Raw genomic sequence first — 18,085 nt, forward strand, 5'->3', positions numbered from 1 at the left:
CCAAAGATATATTAGTTTTATTTTTAAAACCAACAGGCATCAAAATATACTTTTCTCAATAGGAGAGGTCTCAGATGAGTGCTTTGCAGAAAGGCAATACACTTCGTAAACACAATAGGTACAGTAGTTGCAATTGCAACACAATTCTAAACACAATTTAACATTGAGCTCAATGTTTTTTTCTACATAAATGCAGTTGATTACTTTATAGATTACTTTTGTAACTCCAGGACTGGATCCTAGATGCAGTCCTGGGGTCTAAGCTGACAACAGTTTAGTAAAAACGTTTTGGGTATTGCAGTGATTTTTAAAGAATATAAAGGTATTTTAAAAGTTGACAAACTTTTAAGTGAAAAACTAGCAATGTTAATCTATGGAAGGAAATTCAAGTCGCAGGCAAAGTAGGCTCTTGTTACTTTTGTAATCCAGGACTGGACTCCTAGGTACAGTACTGGGGTCTCTACCTAAGACAGGTAAGTAATTACGTTTTAGTAATTGGTACGATTTTTAAGGAATATTTGTAGTTTGCAAAAATAGACACTGTGAAGAAATTTCACAGAAAAAAGTCAATGGTTTCCTATAGACGAAATTTAGATTACTAGTATACACGGTTGTGTTAATTTACGGGTTCAGTACTGGGCTAAAAGATACAGCACTGGCTTCTCTCCTGATCACAGGTGAGTACGTCGTAATTCGTTATTGGGCTGATTTTAGATGAATATTTCAACATTTCAAAACTTCACACTTAGAAGAAATGTCACAGAAAAACAGTCAATGGTTTCCTATGGAAGAAAATTCAGGTTACTGGTAAGTGCAGTTACAATTACTTTTGCTGTTCAGTACTGAGCTAAAAGATACACCACTGGCTTCTCTCCTGATCACAGGTGAGTAATTCGGAATTCGTTATTCGGCTGATTTTACATTCCCATTATAATGGAGTGGTGTGGCTCACTGGTTAGAGGTGGCAGACCTGGGAGCAGAAGTCGGCCGGGACCAGGGTTCAATTCCCGATGCGGCGACAGGGTCGTGGACTTGGGTCAGTGGACTCGATAATTCTCGCTTCGGTGCCTACTGTAATCAGGGGTCCCACTCAGCAACTCTGGGCATTAGCTTGCCTAATCGCCACAATGGCCCCATCAACGCCGGGGATGCCTGGCTCCACCTTGGGGACTCCCAGCAGGGACCATCCCACAGGGAAAGCCAGAATGGGTTCCCCAGCGTTATACAGCGCCAGGAAACCTACAGGTAGCAGTGCGCTTTACAAGCTCAAACATTAATTAATTTAATAACACAGCTCAAGGCCTACAACCTCTCGGGCCGGCCGCAATAGCAACACAGTCGAAATATCGTTATCAGGTTAACACAGCTGTGAAGCCAATAACCCTGGGGCTCGGCGGCAAATGGAAACATGTTGTACATAATTCAAACATTCCAAGTATACGATATGACTTAGGTCTATGATTTTTGTGTTTACTGTGTAACACAACTTTTCATTAAATTAAAATCACATTAAATACGCCAATCTTCGAAGGCGACAAAACATATGTTATATTTGCAGTATTGTTAGCATTGGCGGTGCAACAACGACCCCTCCTTAACATTATAGCACCCGTCAAGCAGTAGGGCGGGTTTTAACACAACAGGAGATACAACCACTGACATATAGATTTCAGGTCCAACCCTTAATCTGAAAGGCACTCATCCGAGTCTACCCGTGGCGGCTCACATATGCCCCCCTTGAATTTGTTCCATGCCCCCCAGATTTGTCCCCATTTTTCAGGGCATCCCCGATGGACAAATACTGCCTTCTCGGCCACCATTGCTTCATCCATGTCTCTACACCAGTCTCTCAATGTGTGCAGTACATTAGAACCCCACAGTCTGGCAATATTGCGTTTCGCCACCATCATTCCCAGCATGGCCCAGTCCTGTTGACGATGGGTTAAGTCCGCTGCTTCCCAAATGTTTAACAGACAGCGACGTGGGTCGGGTATCAGGGAAACAGTCGTGGTTTGGGAAATGGTTCGCATTACTGCTGCTAGATGAATATTTTAATGTTTCAAAACTTCACACTTTGAAGATTTTTTTAGTCAAACCAGTCAATGTTATCCAATGGAAGGAAAATGAGTTATCTGTTTTCAGGTGAGTACTCGACTGGTGAAGTTAAGGTTCTGGGCAAAGACTCAGGTGTCCCCCAGGGTCAGGTAGGTACAGTTGGTGCACCCTCAGCGGCACAGGGGCAGCCGGGTGCAGAGGTAGTTAGGCCCAATGTTATCCAATGAGAGGCAGGGGGCCTTCAGTTGGTGGCTGCTGGCTAGCAGGCCACGCGGCTGTGGGAGCTGGGCTCCTGGTCACTTGCTCACTTGCTCAGGGCAAATGGGGAAGCAGAATAGGGTACAGGTTGCACTGCCAGGGGCTCTCTGGCGGCTGGGTGCAGGGTGCTTTTGAGCCGTCGGGCGCTCAATGTTATTCAATGAGGAACTTGAAAAGGGCACAAAGGCTGCAGGCTCGGGGGCAGTGGATCTTCAGAAGCGACCAACACTTTGAGGGGTAAATTGGGATCTTGGAGGATAGGTAGGCACCCAGGAGTTGGGCACAGGGGGCTGTGGGGCGCCGGGTGCAGGGGTGTCTTTTAAGGTCTGGCAATCTTACCCCCTGCTGGTCGTGGTCGGAGGGGTCCTTTGTCCTGAGGCTGCAGGCGTCGGATGGGTCGTCAAGGAGGGTCCTTGGGCACTGGATTCAGAGTCTGAATCGCCGGGGGATGTCCTCAGGGTCTCGGGTTACTCCAGCACAGGCCAGGCTTGGCGGGTGCAGAGTGTGCACGGTTCGCGGTTCCGTCCTGATGCCAGGGCTTGTTACTTGCTTTGAGTAGTACCACTGCTCGTGGGAGACCCAGGTAGTCAGAGTCACAAGGCAGTCAGGTCCTCCAGGGTTTTTGAGGTTACTAACCACTGGAGACGCCGGGGTTTAGCAGGAGCAGGTTTGAGGGTAGACAGGCCGGGAAGGGCTGGGGCGAAATCAGTTGGTGTATTCCTCTTTTTAGAAGCTGCACGGCAGGTCTTCTTGTTTCTTGTTCTTTCAGTATCTGTATCTGAGGAAGGAAGGATCAGGGAACCCTTAAATACTAAATTTAGTGGTGTTACAGGTAGGGCAAGGGCAGGGACCAATGGGTCCCTGTCCAGGAGCTCCTGGCTGAGTATGCAAAAGGCCACCCCTCTGAACAGGGTGAAACCCAGTCAGAGGAACAAGAGGTGAAGGATGTTAGTAATCCCCCCACCATCTCTAGGGAAGTAAGGGTACCCGTACCCTTAACTCCAAGAGTCAGCTTCTGGGAGCCTGGGAACCACACAGGTGGACTAGGCCCCAGAGAATGCATTGGGGAGAGCCCCAATGAAGAGGACAACTTCTTAGCAAAGTTGGCCAAGAGATTAGATCTAGAGTCCAGATTCCTGGCCCTGGAAAAAGAAAGGAAAGAGAGGGCTCGTGATATCAGAAGATTAATGAAACCTCTCTGGGGGGGCACTCCTGTGAGAACTTTTCTCTGGTTACTGCAGAGACGGGCTTCTTACCCTCTTTGGGCCAGATGCAGGGTCCTATGATCTCATGAACACTCTGAGGGATTTGGACTCCCCACTGAGGAGTACAGAATTAGAATCAGGGGGCTCACAAAACCCAGAACCAATCTTGGATTGATTTTGTAGACTACTCAGTAAAGACACTGGATTGCTGGTTAACTGTAAGCAATGTGCATGACTTTAATGGAATTTACAACCTGTTTATGAAGGAACACATCTTAAGTAACTGCTTTGATGATAAATTGCATCAGTATCTAGTAGACCTGGGTCCACTTTCTCCCCAAGAATTGGGAAAGAAGGCAGACCACTGGGTCAAAACAAGGGTAACTAGGACGTCCACTGTGGGTGACCAAAAGAAAGGGGTCACAAAGCCTCCCCAGAAGAAAGATAGTGAACCCCTTAAAGAGAAAGTAAGGTGTACCAGGTAGCCCCCCAAAAACCTATCCAGGAGGGGGGGGGGGCCCCAAAGACACCTCACAAGCCAAACCAGGGTACCAAGGTAAGAATTGGGATCCCAAAATGCAAAACAGTTGATGGACAGAATGCAGAACAAGGTCATACATTCGCCCCAGTACAGAGATCTGGGCCTAAATCCATCGTTTTTTTGCACTCCACACCACCCCAGTTCAGACATGGCCATATGCAAATCAGCCTTGACCCTGTGCCTCATGGGAACAGTCAAGCCCAAACTGCCAAGCCATGTCTTTCCTGTACCGGAATCAAGCATCCTAGGACCGGTTTCTGGCTATCAGCCGTCTTCAGCCAGGATAGCTTGACTCCAGTGGTGTGGAGAGCATGAGACTCACGTCTGAGCATACCCATCCCACTACATGCCAAGAACGGATGCATAATGGTAAGTAGCATTTTCCTACCGAAGGTAAGTAACTTGTTCGTCTCTTCTTGTACCCTCCCATGAGAACCTCCCCTGTACATGTGGCGTTACGCCCTAGGTTTTAATTACAGCCTCAAGGCACTACATAAAGGCCTTCAGACAGGACACTCACTTAGTCTTAAACTTGATTGGCAGTGATTGCTTTACTCGCTAGCACATCTCACATTTATTTTCGACCTTCTAGATATTTCCCTTTATCAGCTCCACGTAGAGTGCCACCTAATCTGGAATTAATATAATGATTTTGTCACATTTCAAAGCTACTAATTGTATACATGGACATAGCTATCTAAATGTACTTGTGGTACTGTCTTGCATGCAGTGCATTATGGGTAGGATATATTTGCCAAATCTTCAAAGTTTATGATGCTCACTAAGTGGAGTGGAGTGGTGTGGCTCACTGGTTAGAGGCGGCAGACCCGGGAGCAGAGGACGGCCTGAGACCAGGGTTCAATTCCCGACGCGGCAGGGTTGTGGACCAGGTTCAGCGGACTCGATAATTCTCACCTTGGTGCCTACTCTAACTAGGGATCACACTCGGCAACTCTGGGCATTAGCTTGCCTCATCTCCACAACGGCCCCCCATATACGCCGGTGATGCCTGGTTTCACCTTGGAGATACCCAGTAGGGACCATCTCACAGGGAAAGCCAGGACGGGTTCCCCAGCGGTCTATTGCGCAGAGATACTCCTTCGGAAGTCGATTCTAGCGCGTCAGAAACCCACAATTAAATTAAGGACCTCTAGGCACAGCTTGTGCTACTGCACCTAGACAAGCAGTACTGGTGTCTTGCTCACTAGGGACGTCTAGGCACAGCTTGGTGTAATGCACCTACATCTCATTTATATTAGACCTTCTATACATTTCCCTTCATCAGCTCCACATAGAGTACAACCTAATCTGGAATTCATATAATAATTATTTTGTCACATTTCAAAGCGACTAATTGTATTTGTACTTTGTACTTCTAGTCGTTGCTTATGAGAATCAAGGTTGGCAGTAACTGCGCCTCTTTTACTGCCAGCCTTGCTGTTCATAAGCAAGGACTATAAGCACAAAGTTCGTGTTTAGGCCCTGCTTATTGGTTTTCTAAACACACAAATAAGACATTGCCATTTACAATGGCAATTGCTCAAATTCTCGAAATTCAAGACCTATTGCATTGCAAATGCTTGTTTCTATTGTTTTGGTAACTGCATATCGTTTTGATAATTGATAAACTTTAATTGCTTTGAAATTCTTTTCATGCCCTGTGGTTCCAGGAGATTTGAAATCAAACCTCCAATTCAAATATTAGTTCTTAGAATTGAGCAGCTTTATGAGCTTAGCATGCAACATTGACTTTGTATGCTTGCATGGTGCAAACAGATCGGAATGGAAAGTTATTTTGTTTTTCTATTGCAGTACTGGACCTCCAAAGTTTAACAGTGGGATCAGAGGGAAGATTGGATTGCCACACATCAAATTGAGGTTTTTATGTACAATTTTTTTTTTACTTGAATTGTTTTTCTTTTTGATAAGCATAACATCGTTTTTTTTTTGTCTTTAAAGTAGGCGACGGTCTAGAAGCAAAAGTCCTTTTAAGAAAGAAAAGAGTCCTGTAAGGTAGGCTTTTGTTTATTTAATGGATACTTTACCCCTGTCTTTCTTTTAATGCATGCCTCTTAAAGGTTTTCGTGGCAATAAGTTTAATTTTGATTCTGGAACACACCAAGTGTTTCTATTGTTAGGAAATAAAATAGTGTGGTACATTTTTTTGTCAGACTATAATTTTGTACTCCCTGCCTGCTATTTACCGTAGATTGGTAAAGCTTAACTTGGTGACATTTCAGTGAAAGAGTGCATCTTCTTTGTTCCTTAGTTAACACATTTGGTTGCAAGGGTAGTGCACTCTAATCTGCACAGTCAAGATAAGTCTACATCTCTATTATTTGAGTGATTTATTCCTGTTGCGCTAATTTGAAGATCACTGTACCTTCTTTTGGATTAGATACATATACACTTTGTCAATTGCTGTAAAGATTTGTGAATGAAATGGTCCCCTTTATTTTGTGAAACTTAACTAGCCATTATTTGTTCTAGAGAACCAATTGATAATTTGACTCCAGAAGAACGGGATGCTAGGACTGTCTTCTGTATGCAGCTTGCTGCTAGGATTCGTCCACGAGACCTGGAAGAATTTTTTTCTACAGTGGGAAAGGTAGGTTTTTTTTTTTAACTTTTGAGGATTAACCAATTTGGCAGGTGTTTTTTTGTGACAACAATAATAACCAAAGCCTTTCCTTTCATCTTCTTACTGATCAATATTGGATTAACATCATTTCACATCATGTTGTCCAAAGGCTAGATTTATGGAAGTGACCTTTGCCCCAGTATTGGTAACTTTCATAGATTCCCATGCTTTGTATCATTCCCAGTCGTCGGAATGGGAGCCTCTGTAAATAAAAATTACCATAGTAGTAAGCATAAAGTGAAAAAAAATAGGCCTAGGCCTCATCTCATTTTGTAGCTTATCCACCTTTTTGTAAAAGAGACCAAATTCTTGCAACTGCCAATCAGAGCAGCCTCACCCCACAGAACCTTCCTGAGAGAGCCTCAGATTTTCGTAGCCGTTGTGAACAGCAACATCATTGTACAATAAGGCTGAGCTTTCCCAGGGGAGGAGGGTGGGCGCATGGGAATCTATGAAAGTTACCAATACTGGGGAACCAAAGTTACAGGTAAGTAACTTGTTTTCTTGCCCCAGTATTGGAACTTTCATAGATTCCCATGCTTAGTATCAGAATAGGTAGCAGTAAAGAAAAAGCATATTTTGTCATTTGTATATCTGTAAATGTCATACATAATCCTGATAAGAAAAACAGATACAAATTGGCATCACAAAGCAGAACAACCACAAGTAATACAAAATATGCAATACAGGAAGGCGGGATAGAAAGGAAAGCTCACCGACTTATTGAAAAAGGTTCCTCAAAACCGCTTGACCCACTGCCGCATCCTCCTTAACAGAAGAATCCAAGAGCACTGTATGAAACAAAAAGCTGGGAAGACTTCCTGAACAGTTTTGTCCGCTCTAAGTAGAACTTGGGACATCTATGAATGTCCAAAGAATGTAGCGCCCTTTCCGCTGGCGTGGAGGGGCGCGGCAAAAAGGACTTTAAGATCACCGGCTCATTAAGATGGAAGTTTGAGGGGACCTTTGGAATAAATTTAGGATTTGACCGCAGGATGAGAACATCGCTCTTAAATTGTAGAAAGGGTTCCTCGATTGTGAAAGCCTGGAGCTCACTAACTCTTCTAGCCAATGTCAGGGCCAAGAGAAGAGCCAGTTTCCAAGACACAAACTTCATGTCAGCCCTGTGAATAGGTTCAAACGGTGCCTTCATCAAACGTGACAGGACCAAATTCAGATGCCAGGCTGGTGGTGGAGGCCTGACTGGAGGAAAAGCCCTGAACAAACCTTTCAGGAACTGTTTAACGATCCTCGCAGACCAAAGGGAAGGAACTGATGAAGATCGTCGAAATCTAGAAATAGCCGCCAGATGTACTTTTATTGAAGAGTGAGCCAATCCAGATTTTGCAAGAGACAGAATATATGTCAAGAGTTGGTGCGGTGCAGAAGCATATGGATGTAGACTTTCTCTGACACCAAAGGCAGAACCTCTTCCACTTTGTCCTATAGGTCTTATTAGTACTAGGCGCTCGGGCCTCGGCTAAAATGTCTCTACATTCTCCTGAAAGATTCAAACCCTGTAATTCTCTGAACTCAGGAGCCACACTGTCAATTGAAGGGTCTTCAGGTCTGGATGCAGAGCCTGACCCTGAGCCATTGTTAACAGTGACGGAACAGGCCGAAGGAGAATCAGTTGATCTTGGGAGAGGAGTTCTGTGTACCAAAACTGCCTGGGCCATGCTGGTGCAATCAGAATCATTCTGCACGGCTCCGCCTTGAGCTTGCGGATTAGTCTCTGGATCAGCGGAATAGGTGGAAAGGCGTAAACAAATGCGCCGTACCAGGCTATCAAAAGCGCATTCCCCAAGGATCCCTGATGGTGATCCCTGCTTGCGTAGCACTGGCATTTGGCGTTCTGAGCAGTCACAAACAGATCGATGGTTGGGGTCCCCCAATGTGAAAACAGCTCCTCCAGAATGGTCTGACCCAATTCCCATTCGTTGCTGATAGTCTTTTGGCGACTCAAAGCGTCTGCTGTGGCATTGAGTATGCCTGCCAGATGTTCCGCTGAAAGAGTGATATTGTGTTGGATCACCCAATTCCACAGTCGCTGTGCTTCCTTTGAAAGAGTGCAGGATCTCGTCCCACCCTGCTTGTTTATGTAGTGCATGGCCGTGGTGTTGTCTGTACGAACCAGCACCGAATGGTTGCGGATCCTTGGAAGGAAAGCCTGTAAGGCTAGACGGATGGCCATAAGTTCCAGTAGATTGATGTGGAACTTGCCCTGGACTGTGCTCCAATTACCACTGACTTTAAGTTCTTGGAGGACCGCTCCCCACCCTTCCATGGAAGCATCTGTTGTCAACACCATGGGAGATCGTGGAAGTTGAAATGGCAAAGTTACTGAAAGATTCTCCTTTAGTAACCACCAGCTTCTTGCTTTTCGCATTCCTGGTGTGATCACGATCTTGTCGTCGAAGGAGCCTGTTACCTGACGCCATTGCTTGTCCAGTTGTTCTTGCAGTGGACGCATTCAAATCTTGCAGTGTGGTATCAATGGTATGCAGGATGATATCGATCCGAGAAGCAATTTGCATTTGCGAACTGACAAACTTTCTTGTGTGCAGGAGGCGAGCTGAGAGAATCAGTTTGGTTTGGCGCTCCTCCGAAGGGAAGGCCATGCAGCAATCCGTGTCTAGGATCGCACCCAAAAACCTCGCTGTCTTGGAGGGGTGCAAAATCGATTTCTCCTTGTTGAGCCGAAGGCCCAGCTGCTCGAATAGTTGACTGCAGCTCGTGACTGCCCTGGATGCTTCAATGAATGAAGGAGCTTTTACCAGCCAGTCGTCCAGATACGGGAAGACTTCGAAAGACTGCTTCCTGAGAAAGGCTGCCACAGGAGCCAGTACCTTTGTAAAGATCCTTGGTGCGGACCGAAGACCAAAAGGCAGTACTCTGAATTGGAAATGGCTCTTGCCTACTGTGAATCGAAGATATTGCCTGTGAGCTGGATGAATGGGCACATGGAAATATGCATCCTCTAAATCCAGGGTTGCCATATAGTCCCCTGGATTGAGAAGACGGAGAATGTCCTGGAGGGTGACCACCCTGAAGGACAACTTGATGAGATAAGTGTTGAGCTTCCGTAGATCTAAAATTGGACGCCACTTCTCCTTCGTTTTCCGAACCAGGAAGAACTTGGAATAGAACCCCTTCCCCTTCTGGGAATGAGGTACAGGCTCTATTGCCCCCTTTATGAAGAGTTGGTGGGCTTCGAGACGAAGAAGTCCTAGATGTTTGGGTGTAATGGCGTTGGAGGAATATTTTAAACTCCGTGTGTCCTCTTTTGATGATGTTCAGGACCCACTGGTCTTATGTTATGACCTTCCAGCTGTGTAGGCAATGGGCAATCCTGCCCCCCACTGGTGTTAACGAGGGTACAGGAACAGTAGAAAGAGCCACATGGCCGCTATCGTCTATTAGTATTGTCTCTCCTCTGTTGTCCTTGACGTCCTCTCAGCTGCTGGCGAGAGAAAGATCCCGACTGACCCCTCTGTGAATATTGGGGTTTGTATGACTGGCCAGGTTGGGAGTAGGAAGAGTAACGTTAGTGATTGCCGCCTCTGTAGGATGAGAAACCTCTTCCTCTTGCCCTCCTAAAAGGAACTTTGCGGTATTGTAATGTTCCCAAGGACTTAGCCGTATCAGTATCTTTCTTTATGCCTTGTAGGGCGTCATCCACGTGTTTACCGAACAACATCTCTCCGTCGTAAGGTAGATCCAGAATCTTGTTCTGTACTTCCTGCCTAAACCACGTGGCTCGCACCCAACCCTGGCGTCGTAAAACAGCCGAGGCTGCTAGCGCTCGGAAGGCAGTAGTGGCTATGTCCATAGCGCAGTCGATTACCTCCGAAGAGGCGCGCTCCCCTTCCAGGGTGTTGTTTCAGCATGATATAATAAAAAATATGGAGACATTTTCCTTATTTAAATACATTTGCTCAATATTTGTTGCACGTCTCAAATGACGAAAGAAGCGATGTTTTGGATGTCTGCAGTTTGGCAGTTCGAAATGTTGTGGGTTTTCCTTGGGATGTAGCCTGCAAATCAGTTGGGTAACATTGGGCAAGATGTAGTAAGCTGGCTTTCTATATAGTGTACCAAAACGAGTTTCACTGTGCAGAGTCCAGGCAACCCTAATTGGCCCCAGGCCCAGCTTTCCTGTGCTGCTGCACTGCTCTTATTCCACTCCGTTTTTAGGTCTCGTAGAACCAAAATGCATGCGTTGTTCTTCAAAAGTATTGTAGGCAAAACATACTCTTGAAACCAGCGAGGATTGTCCCCAATGCATGTGAGGTACTGAACCGCGACGCTTCCCCAGCGAGTGCTTGGCCTCGGGCTGTTTCACTTTCACGGCCGCGAGGCAGTGCTTCAAAGGGATCCGCTCCCCCGCCCCCTGCTTCACACTTTAAAGGAATGCTCTCCCCCACCCCCCCACAGCAACGCCAAGAGCTTGTTTTTCTTTTGCTCTTACGTTCTCTTTATGCTCAATATTGAGTCCTTTGACCTTAATGCAGCTTTCTGTGATATCCTGCCATTCTTGCTTTCGTTACCATGGTTCCTATGTTACTGCCAACCCATGGTGGTTGTCTCCTTTCTCGTCTTCCCCTCTTTCTAGACCTGCTTCCCCTCACATGCACTGCTCACCTCCCCTTCTCTCTGATTCTCGCTTTACTTCCCTTATATTTGTCACTTGCTGTTTTTCCCCTAGTCGGTGATTTCCCCTCTATCCCGGCTCACCCACACTTTCTTTCTCATGCACTGACTGTGAATCCATCCCCTCCCCCTAGTCCACCCTGCTCGGGCCTTTATCTCTCTGGCCCTCTGTCCAGCACCGGTTCCTCGCTCTAATTCTGACCGAACATGCCCCGCCTTCTTTGTCACTGGTTCCTCTTTCTTTCATGAGCGCGCAGACACACTTTGTCACTGCCTCCACCTTGCTTGCTCTCCAATATTCCGTAGCTTCTCGTTCTTTCTTATCAAGGTGAAAAAAGGCAGCGCCCGGAGACGATTCAGTTAGCGACACGTACTTAAAGAGCAAGCAGCAAAAACAACACGCACGGATGCTGCACAATATCTCTTGCTTCCCAGTTCCAAGGTAGTCATCTTGCGGCCTTCTTCTCTGTGCAGCCATTCTTGCCATCTGTACTGTTGAATGTCTGTCAGACCACAGGCATGTTCATGCCCTCTGAGCAAGGGCTGGGCCTGTTGCTTCTCTGCCTGGCGGCTGCCCATACTGCCTATTAAAGTGATATGCTTTCTGAGCAATAATCCCCTGGCCCAGGCGTGGCCCTTTTTCGAACGCTTGCACTTTTTCTTATGCGGGCTCTCGCACACCCATGTCTTTTAAAAGCATTGAAACTATTTGTGCATCCTATTTTCGTGCTTTCGTTAAGCTTCCCCATGCCAGATCTAACGTTATAACACCGTACAAAATGAAAGCCTCCTCGTTTTTTGTTTTTTCGATTGAGTTCTTTAGGTGCAGTTGAGTTCTTTTACTGTTCTACGCTGGGTCAGGTGCTACATCTTACCTCATAACCGGTCTGTTCTCAATTTCAGGTAGCGTTAGCTTTTCACATGAAAACAATATGGTAGGTGACCACATGGTCATCCCCAATGCTTTTGTAACATGGTGTGCAAACTAGAATCCTGCAACGGCTCGAGGTATGTGGCAATGTTCACTAAAATTATTCGCCATGGAAGGCCATATTATGCAATTAAGTTATGCGCCCGTTTGTGTGTCACTAATGTTTGGTGTTTTTTTTTACATTTTAGCACACTTGTACAAAAATGATAGTATTATGAAATATGTAAAAGAAAGGACTAGTTTAAATTTTAAATCAACATGACATGTGCACACAATGGCGCCTGCCGCCCGCAGCCCTGTCCCGCACTCGGAAATGCTTTGTCTTAATCAGCATGTTTCGTTATCCTGTTAAAGTTGTAAACGTGATTACTTTTTCTCCCGAATTTCTGTTCTTAGTCATAAAGTGAAAAACACGCGCTTGTTGGCTGCTAGTAGCCTGACTCCCTTGGCAACAGCTTTACTAATGCCATAAGTCACACTGTAGCTATAATACATGTGCGACTTGGAGATTTTATTTTTTATTTCGGTTGCTGCTATTTAAAGAGGTGGCTTTTTAAATGGACCGAATTGGTGGAAAGAACATGTTGTCTCAAAGCCCCCTCTAACTCCCCTGCACACCAATCACAACCAACCCCATCCATCTTCTGTGCATCATGCTGGTACCAATGCATTTTGCACCAGTAAAGATATGTAAAAGGTGTCGCATTTACGCGAGTCTCACACTCACACCCCCTCACCCACCCTCACGCTCACACCCCCTCACGCTCACACCCCCTCACGCTCACACCCGCTCACCCCCCCACACACCTCCTCCTCACACCCCTCATCCCCACACCCCTCATCCCCCCTCACCCTCACACCCCCTCACAACCCTTTTACCCTCACTCACCCACCTACACCCTCACACACCCTCACAACCCTCTCACCCTCACCCAGCCACCCTCACCCTCTCAACCCTGTCACCCTCTCAACCCTGTCACCCTCTCAACCCTGTCACCCTCTCAACCCTGTCACCCTCTCAACCCTGTCACCCTCTCAACCCTGTCACCCTCTCAACCCTGTCACCCTCTCAACCCTGTCACCCTCTCAACCCTGTCACCCTCTCAACCCTGTCACCCTCTCAACCCTGTCACCCTCTCAACCCTGTCACCCTCTCAACCCTGTCACCCTCTCAACCCTGTCACCCTCTCAACCCTGTCACCCTCTCAACCCTGTCACCCTCTCAACCCTGTCACCCTCTCAACCCTGTCACCCTCTCAACCCTGTCACCCTCTCAACCCTGTCACCCTCTCAACCCTGTCACCCTCTCACCCTCTCAACCCTGTCACCCTCTCACCCTCTCAACCCTGTCACCCTCTCACCCTCTCAACCCTGTCACCCTGTCACCCTCTCAACCCTGTCACCCTCACAACCCCCTCTCACCCTCTCACTCCCTCACCCACCCTCACCAGCATAGCATAACAAAACATAGCATAACAAAACATGGCATAGCAAAACATGGCATAGCAAAACATGGCATAGCAAAACATGGCATAGCAAAACATGGCATAGCAAAACATGGCATAGCAAAACATGGCATAGCAAAACATGGCATAGCAAAACATGGCATAGCAAAACATGGCATAGCAAAACATGGCATAGCAAAACATGGCATAGCAAAACATGGCCTAGCAAAACATGGCCTAGCAAAACATGGCCTAGCAAAACATGGCCTAGCAAAACATGGCCTAGCAAAACATGGCCTAGCAAAACATAAAGCCTAGCAAAACATAAAGCCTAGCAAAACATAAAGCCTAGCAAAACATAAAGCCTAGCAAAACATAAAGCCTAGCAAAACATAAAGCCTAGCAAAACATAAAGCCTAGCAAAACATAAAGCCTAGCAAAACATAAAGCCTAGCCTAAAACATAAAGCCTAGCAAAACATAAAGCCTAGCAAAACATAAAGCCTAGCAAAACATAAAGCCTAGCAAAACATAAAGCCTAAAACATAAAGCCTAGCAAAACATAAAGCCTAGCAAAACATAAAGCCTAGCAAAACATATAGCATACAGCATCACTCAGGGGTACCACAGCATCACTCAGGGGTACCACAGCATCACTCAGGGGGCACCACAGCATCACTCAGGGGCACCACAGCATCACTCAGGGGCACCACAGCATCACTCAGGGCACCACAACATCCCTATGCGCTACCAGAGCATCACTGAACGCCACAGCATCTCATTCGCCATCACAACATCACTCAGCGCCACCACAGCATCAATTTGTGCAACCATTCAACAACAACTGGTTCAAATATGTTCTCTCAATGTTTCAATCTTTATTACAAATGTAACAAAAAGATGTTAATATTTCACTTCTGTTTTTGGATTTTCGTCACAATAAAATACACTGAACATAATCTTCACAAAAGTTATTTACAAACGTTTCAATTATTGACATAAATTACAATAACTTATTTAAGTATTTAAAGAAATTAAAAGCCATTGTTATTTGTAATATCAATACATGTAAGTCACGTAAATACAACACATATTGCATTACAAATGCTATAGGTGTCTCATTTGCGAAAGTTATATAACTATTGGCATTGTAAATGACAAAGCTATTAATTTCGCTATTTTCAAAAACAAAACCTAAATAAAAAATGTGTCATTTACAATACCAATAGCTCAAACTTTCCTAATGCGAGACCTATTGCATTGAAAATGCTTGTTGTCGGTGCTTTCTCCTGCTTTTCCCTAGCGTTTTACTTCTTTCTCTTCCAGTGGATAGTCATTAGCACTGAATAGTCCCACCTACGTGCGGGGACTCTGGAGCGTGTACAAAAATAAATATGTGTGTATGTTCAGCCAAATAAACGTGTACGCAGTACATTCAAATATACATATATACATGTAAATAAATAAACATGCAGCCTAACATTTTGCACAGGCTAAGAAGTCAAAATTGCATTGCTTTTTTCTTTAAAATAATATAACCTTATGTTCGAGGCGTGTGGGCTGCTGAATTCATATCTGTGCATAGATCGCCGCCTAGTGTTGGGTCCGGATGATTGCACAATGTTGTCCTTCGAAGTATCACAAGATAGGTGGCTCCTCCCCTGGACTACAGTGCGCATGGGCGTCCTCTCCATCCTCGGATTGTTTTTTTCCGCCATTGGGTTCGGATGTACTTTCTTGACTCAAGTTCGGAATCAACATAAAACTCTTTTCAAGCCCAAAAGGCCTTCGGGGCGTCTGTATTGTCTCGTTCGGTGCCTATTCTTCATCCAGTTCTTCGAACAGGACGTCTAAGGCCGTTTGCCTTTTCGACACTATAGGCCCCGACTGCAACGACGATGGAATGGAGCCCGTTCAAGAGATGCCCCCCGTCTGCAACTCTAAGTACCCTCACATTTATGTGCACCCAGTGTGCAATAAATGTTTTTCACCGGACCACGACGAGGCCAGCTGTATGGCCTGTTCAAAGTTCCGGTCGAAGAAGACGCTTCGGGTTTGACGCGCCGCGCGACAGTCGGCGCAAAAAGCGACGCCTGACCCGGAGAACATCTTCGAAGCCGATGACGATGAAGGCGTCGATGAAGAGGTTCCTGACCATCAGTCAGACCCCGAGTCGGAGCGAGATTCTACCTACCTTCGGTATGGACGACGATGAAGACTACGTCCATGAAGAAGACGTCGTCGAGGTAGGAGACGACGCAGATGCCATCGGAGCCGTCGATGACGACTCGAGCGATGAGCAAGGCCCAACCACAATCGTGGGGCCTAATATTGACACTGTACTCTCTAAGGCTCAGGTCGAGGCATCGCCGGAAGGCCTTAGCCGAGATCCTAAGTTACATTCTATAGCCCCGCGTCAAGGCCCGGCTAAGAATATGTCTACGGAGCCATCGGTCGATCTCCAAAAATCGAAACCGAAACTGGTTAAAGCAGTCCTTGGATCGACGACCTCGAACTCCCCAGCTCCAGTCACGTCTACTAACGTCATCAACCCTTCGGGGACACAAGGCGGCGCCGACCCCAAGGGCGCCGAAGCCAGTCTCGACGGTCAAGCACGTCAGCCTGACGACGTCTACGTCCAAACATGGCGACCCTGCCAAATGTCTCCAGGCTAAAAAGACTGTCGAACCGACGCTTGCATCCTCAAAGACTCTATTCAGTAAGGCCCTCGAGTCGAAGACCAAACCCGACCCGAAGGAGCATGTCGCGTCGAAGACCAAGACCGTACCTGCTGCGCACCATCAGCTCGAGTCGACGCAAGGCCGCAAGCATGCTGGTGATGCATCGAAGCCAATCGGATTGTAGACGGCATCGATCCCTAAGGCGGTCGGTTCGTCTACGGTGCCTCCACCACCAATTAAATACGGACTCCCCCCGACCGCTCGACCCAAAACGCACGAGCCACAAAGGAGCGCCGAACCCTCCAAAAAGGTATTGGGACCTCCTAAATCTCAGTCCATTCCGGAGGAGGTGATGTTCCAGGCACCCTCTTACGACAATCAGTCAAAGCTCTACATCGACTCTGATTCTGGCAGACTCACCATTCACAAAAGGAAAATTGCACCAGAACATCCTTTGGAGTCATATAAAATCCCCCTAAAAAAGAAAAAGGACTCTGCAACATCACCTGTTCTCTTTGAACATGTTCAGTCCTATGCACAACATGGTGCTGATTCTCCCGCACGCAGCTACGAGGAAGTGGGAGAGGATTATAGTCCTATGGGATTCATTTACAATTCTGAAGCTGATCAAGGGGAGTCAACACTGGACTGACCCTGATGATCCCCACACTACGCCCGACACTCAGTCTTATAGTGTCAAAACTTTGCCTACTGAAGACACAGCGGCTTTTAATGCATTAATTGAAAGAGCAGCCCTCAACCATGATGTTGACATGCACGCAGCCAGTGGAGGAGGACTTTCTCTTCGATACTTTCTCCCCCTCAGAAAGATCGGTAAAAACACTGCCTATGCTAAAGGGTGTCCTCAAACATGCTACTGAGATTTTCAAGGAACCCACAAGAGCAAGGGTTATAAACCTAAGGATTGAAAGAAAGTGTTAAGCCTGCACCTGTTTACCCTATGTACATCCAGGGCCAACTCCCATTGGACTCCCTGGTAGTGGCTAATGCTCGCAAGAGAGCAAACTCTCAGACAAGTGGTGATGCTCCTCCTCCGGACAAAGAATCTAAAATCTTAGAGGCTTCTGGTAAACGGGTGGCAGCTCAAGCGGCTAATATTTGGAGGATCTCAAACACACAGGCCCTATTAGCCAGATATGATAGGGCTCACTACGACACGCTAGAACAGCTGATGCAACACCTGCCTGATGCTTACAAGGAGGGAGCAGAAATGCTGATACAGGAAGGAAAGTTGATTTCAAATGCATCCATCAAGTGTGCACTTGATGCAGCAGACACAGCAGCTAGAGCCATCAACACTAGCGTAATGTTGAGACGTCATGCCTGGCTCCGCATCTCTGGTTTCAAACCAGAAATCCAAACAACTTTGCTCAATCAGCCTGTTAACCCTGACATTCTCTTTGGCCCTGATGTAGACACTACCCTTATGAAAATTAAAAAAGACACTGACAGCAAAATCCATGGGGGCTCTGCAGTCACAGCAGTTCAGGGGCAGTTCCTTTCGTCGCTCCGGTAACAGGGGAGCTTCTAGAGGTCAGGCATTACAGCAAGGCCAGTACAACAAGGGGACCACGCAAACCACCTATAACAAAAATAACGGGTGGATATCGTGGAAACGGCACCAAAGGCAGAGGACGTGGAAATAACAGTGCCAG

General features: G+C 46.5%; 1 protein-coding gene across 1 annotated transcript in view; it reads left to right on the plus strand.

Annotated features, from left to right (window-relative positions):
• RBM39 (RNA binding motif protein 39) overlaps positions 1–18,085 on the plus strand; it is a 171,133-nt gene that overhangs the window by 78,803 nt on the left and 74,245 nt on the right. The window contains exons 5-7 of the mRNA XM_086932346.1: positions 5,872–5,937; positions 6,019–6,072; positions 6,550–6,667. Coding sequence (XP_086788472.1) covers positions 5,872–5,937; positions 6,019–6,072; positions 6,550–6,667 — 238 coding nt within the window. The remainder of the gene's footprint in view (positions 1–5,871; positions 5,938–6,018; positions 6,073–6,549; positions 6,668–18,085) is intronic.

The sequence above is a fragment of the Lissotriton vulgaris genome, chromosome 7, assembly GCF_964263255.1.
Source record: "Lissotriton vulgaris chromosome 7, aLisVul1.2, whole genome shotgun sequence".
Lineage (NCBI taxonomy): Eukaryota > Metazoa > Chordata > Amphibia > Caudata > Salamandridae > Lissotriton > Lissotriton vulgaris.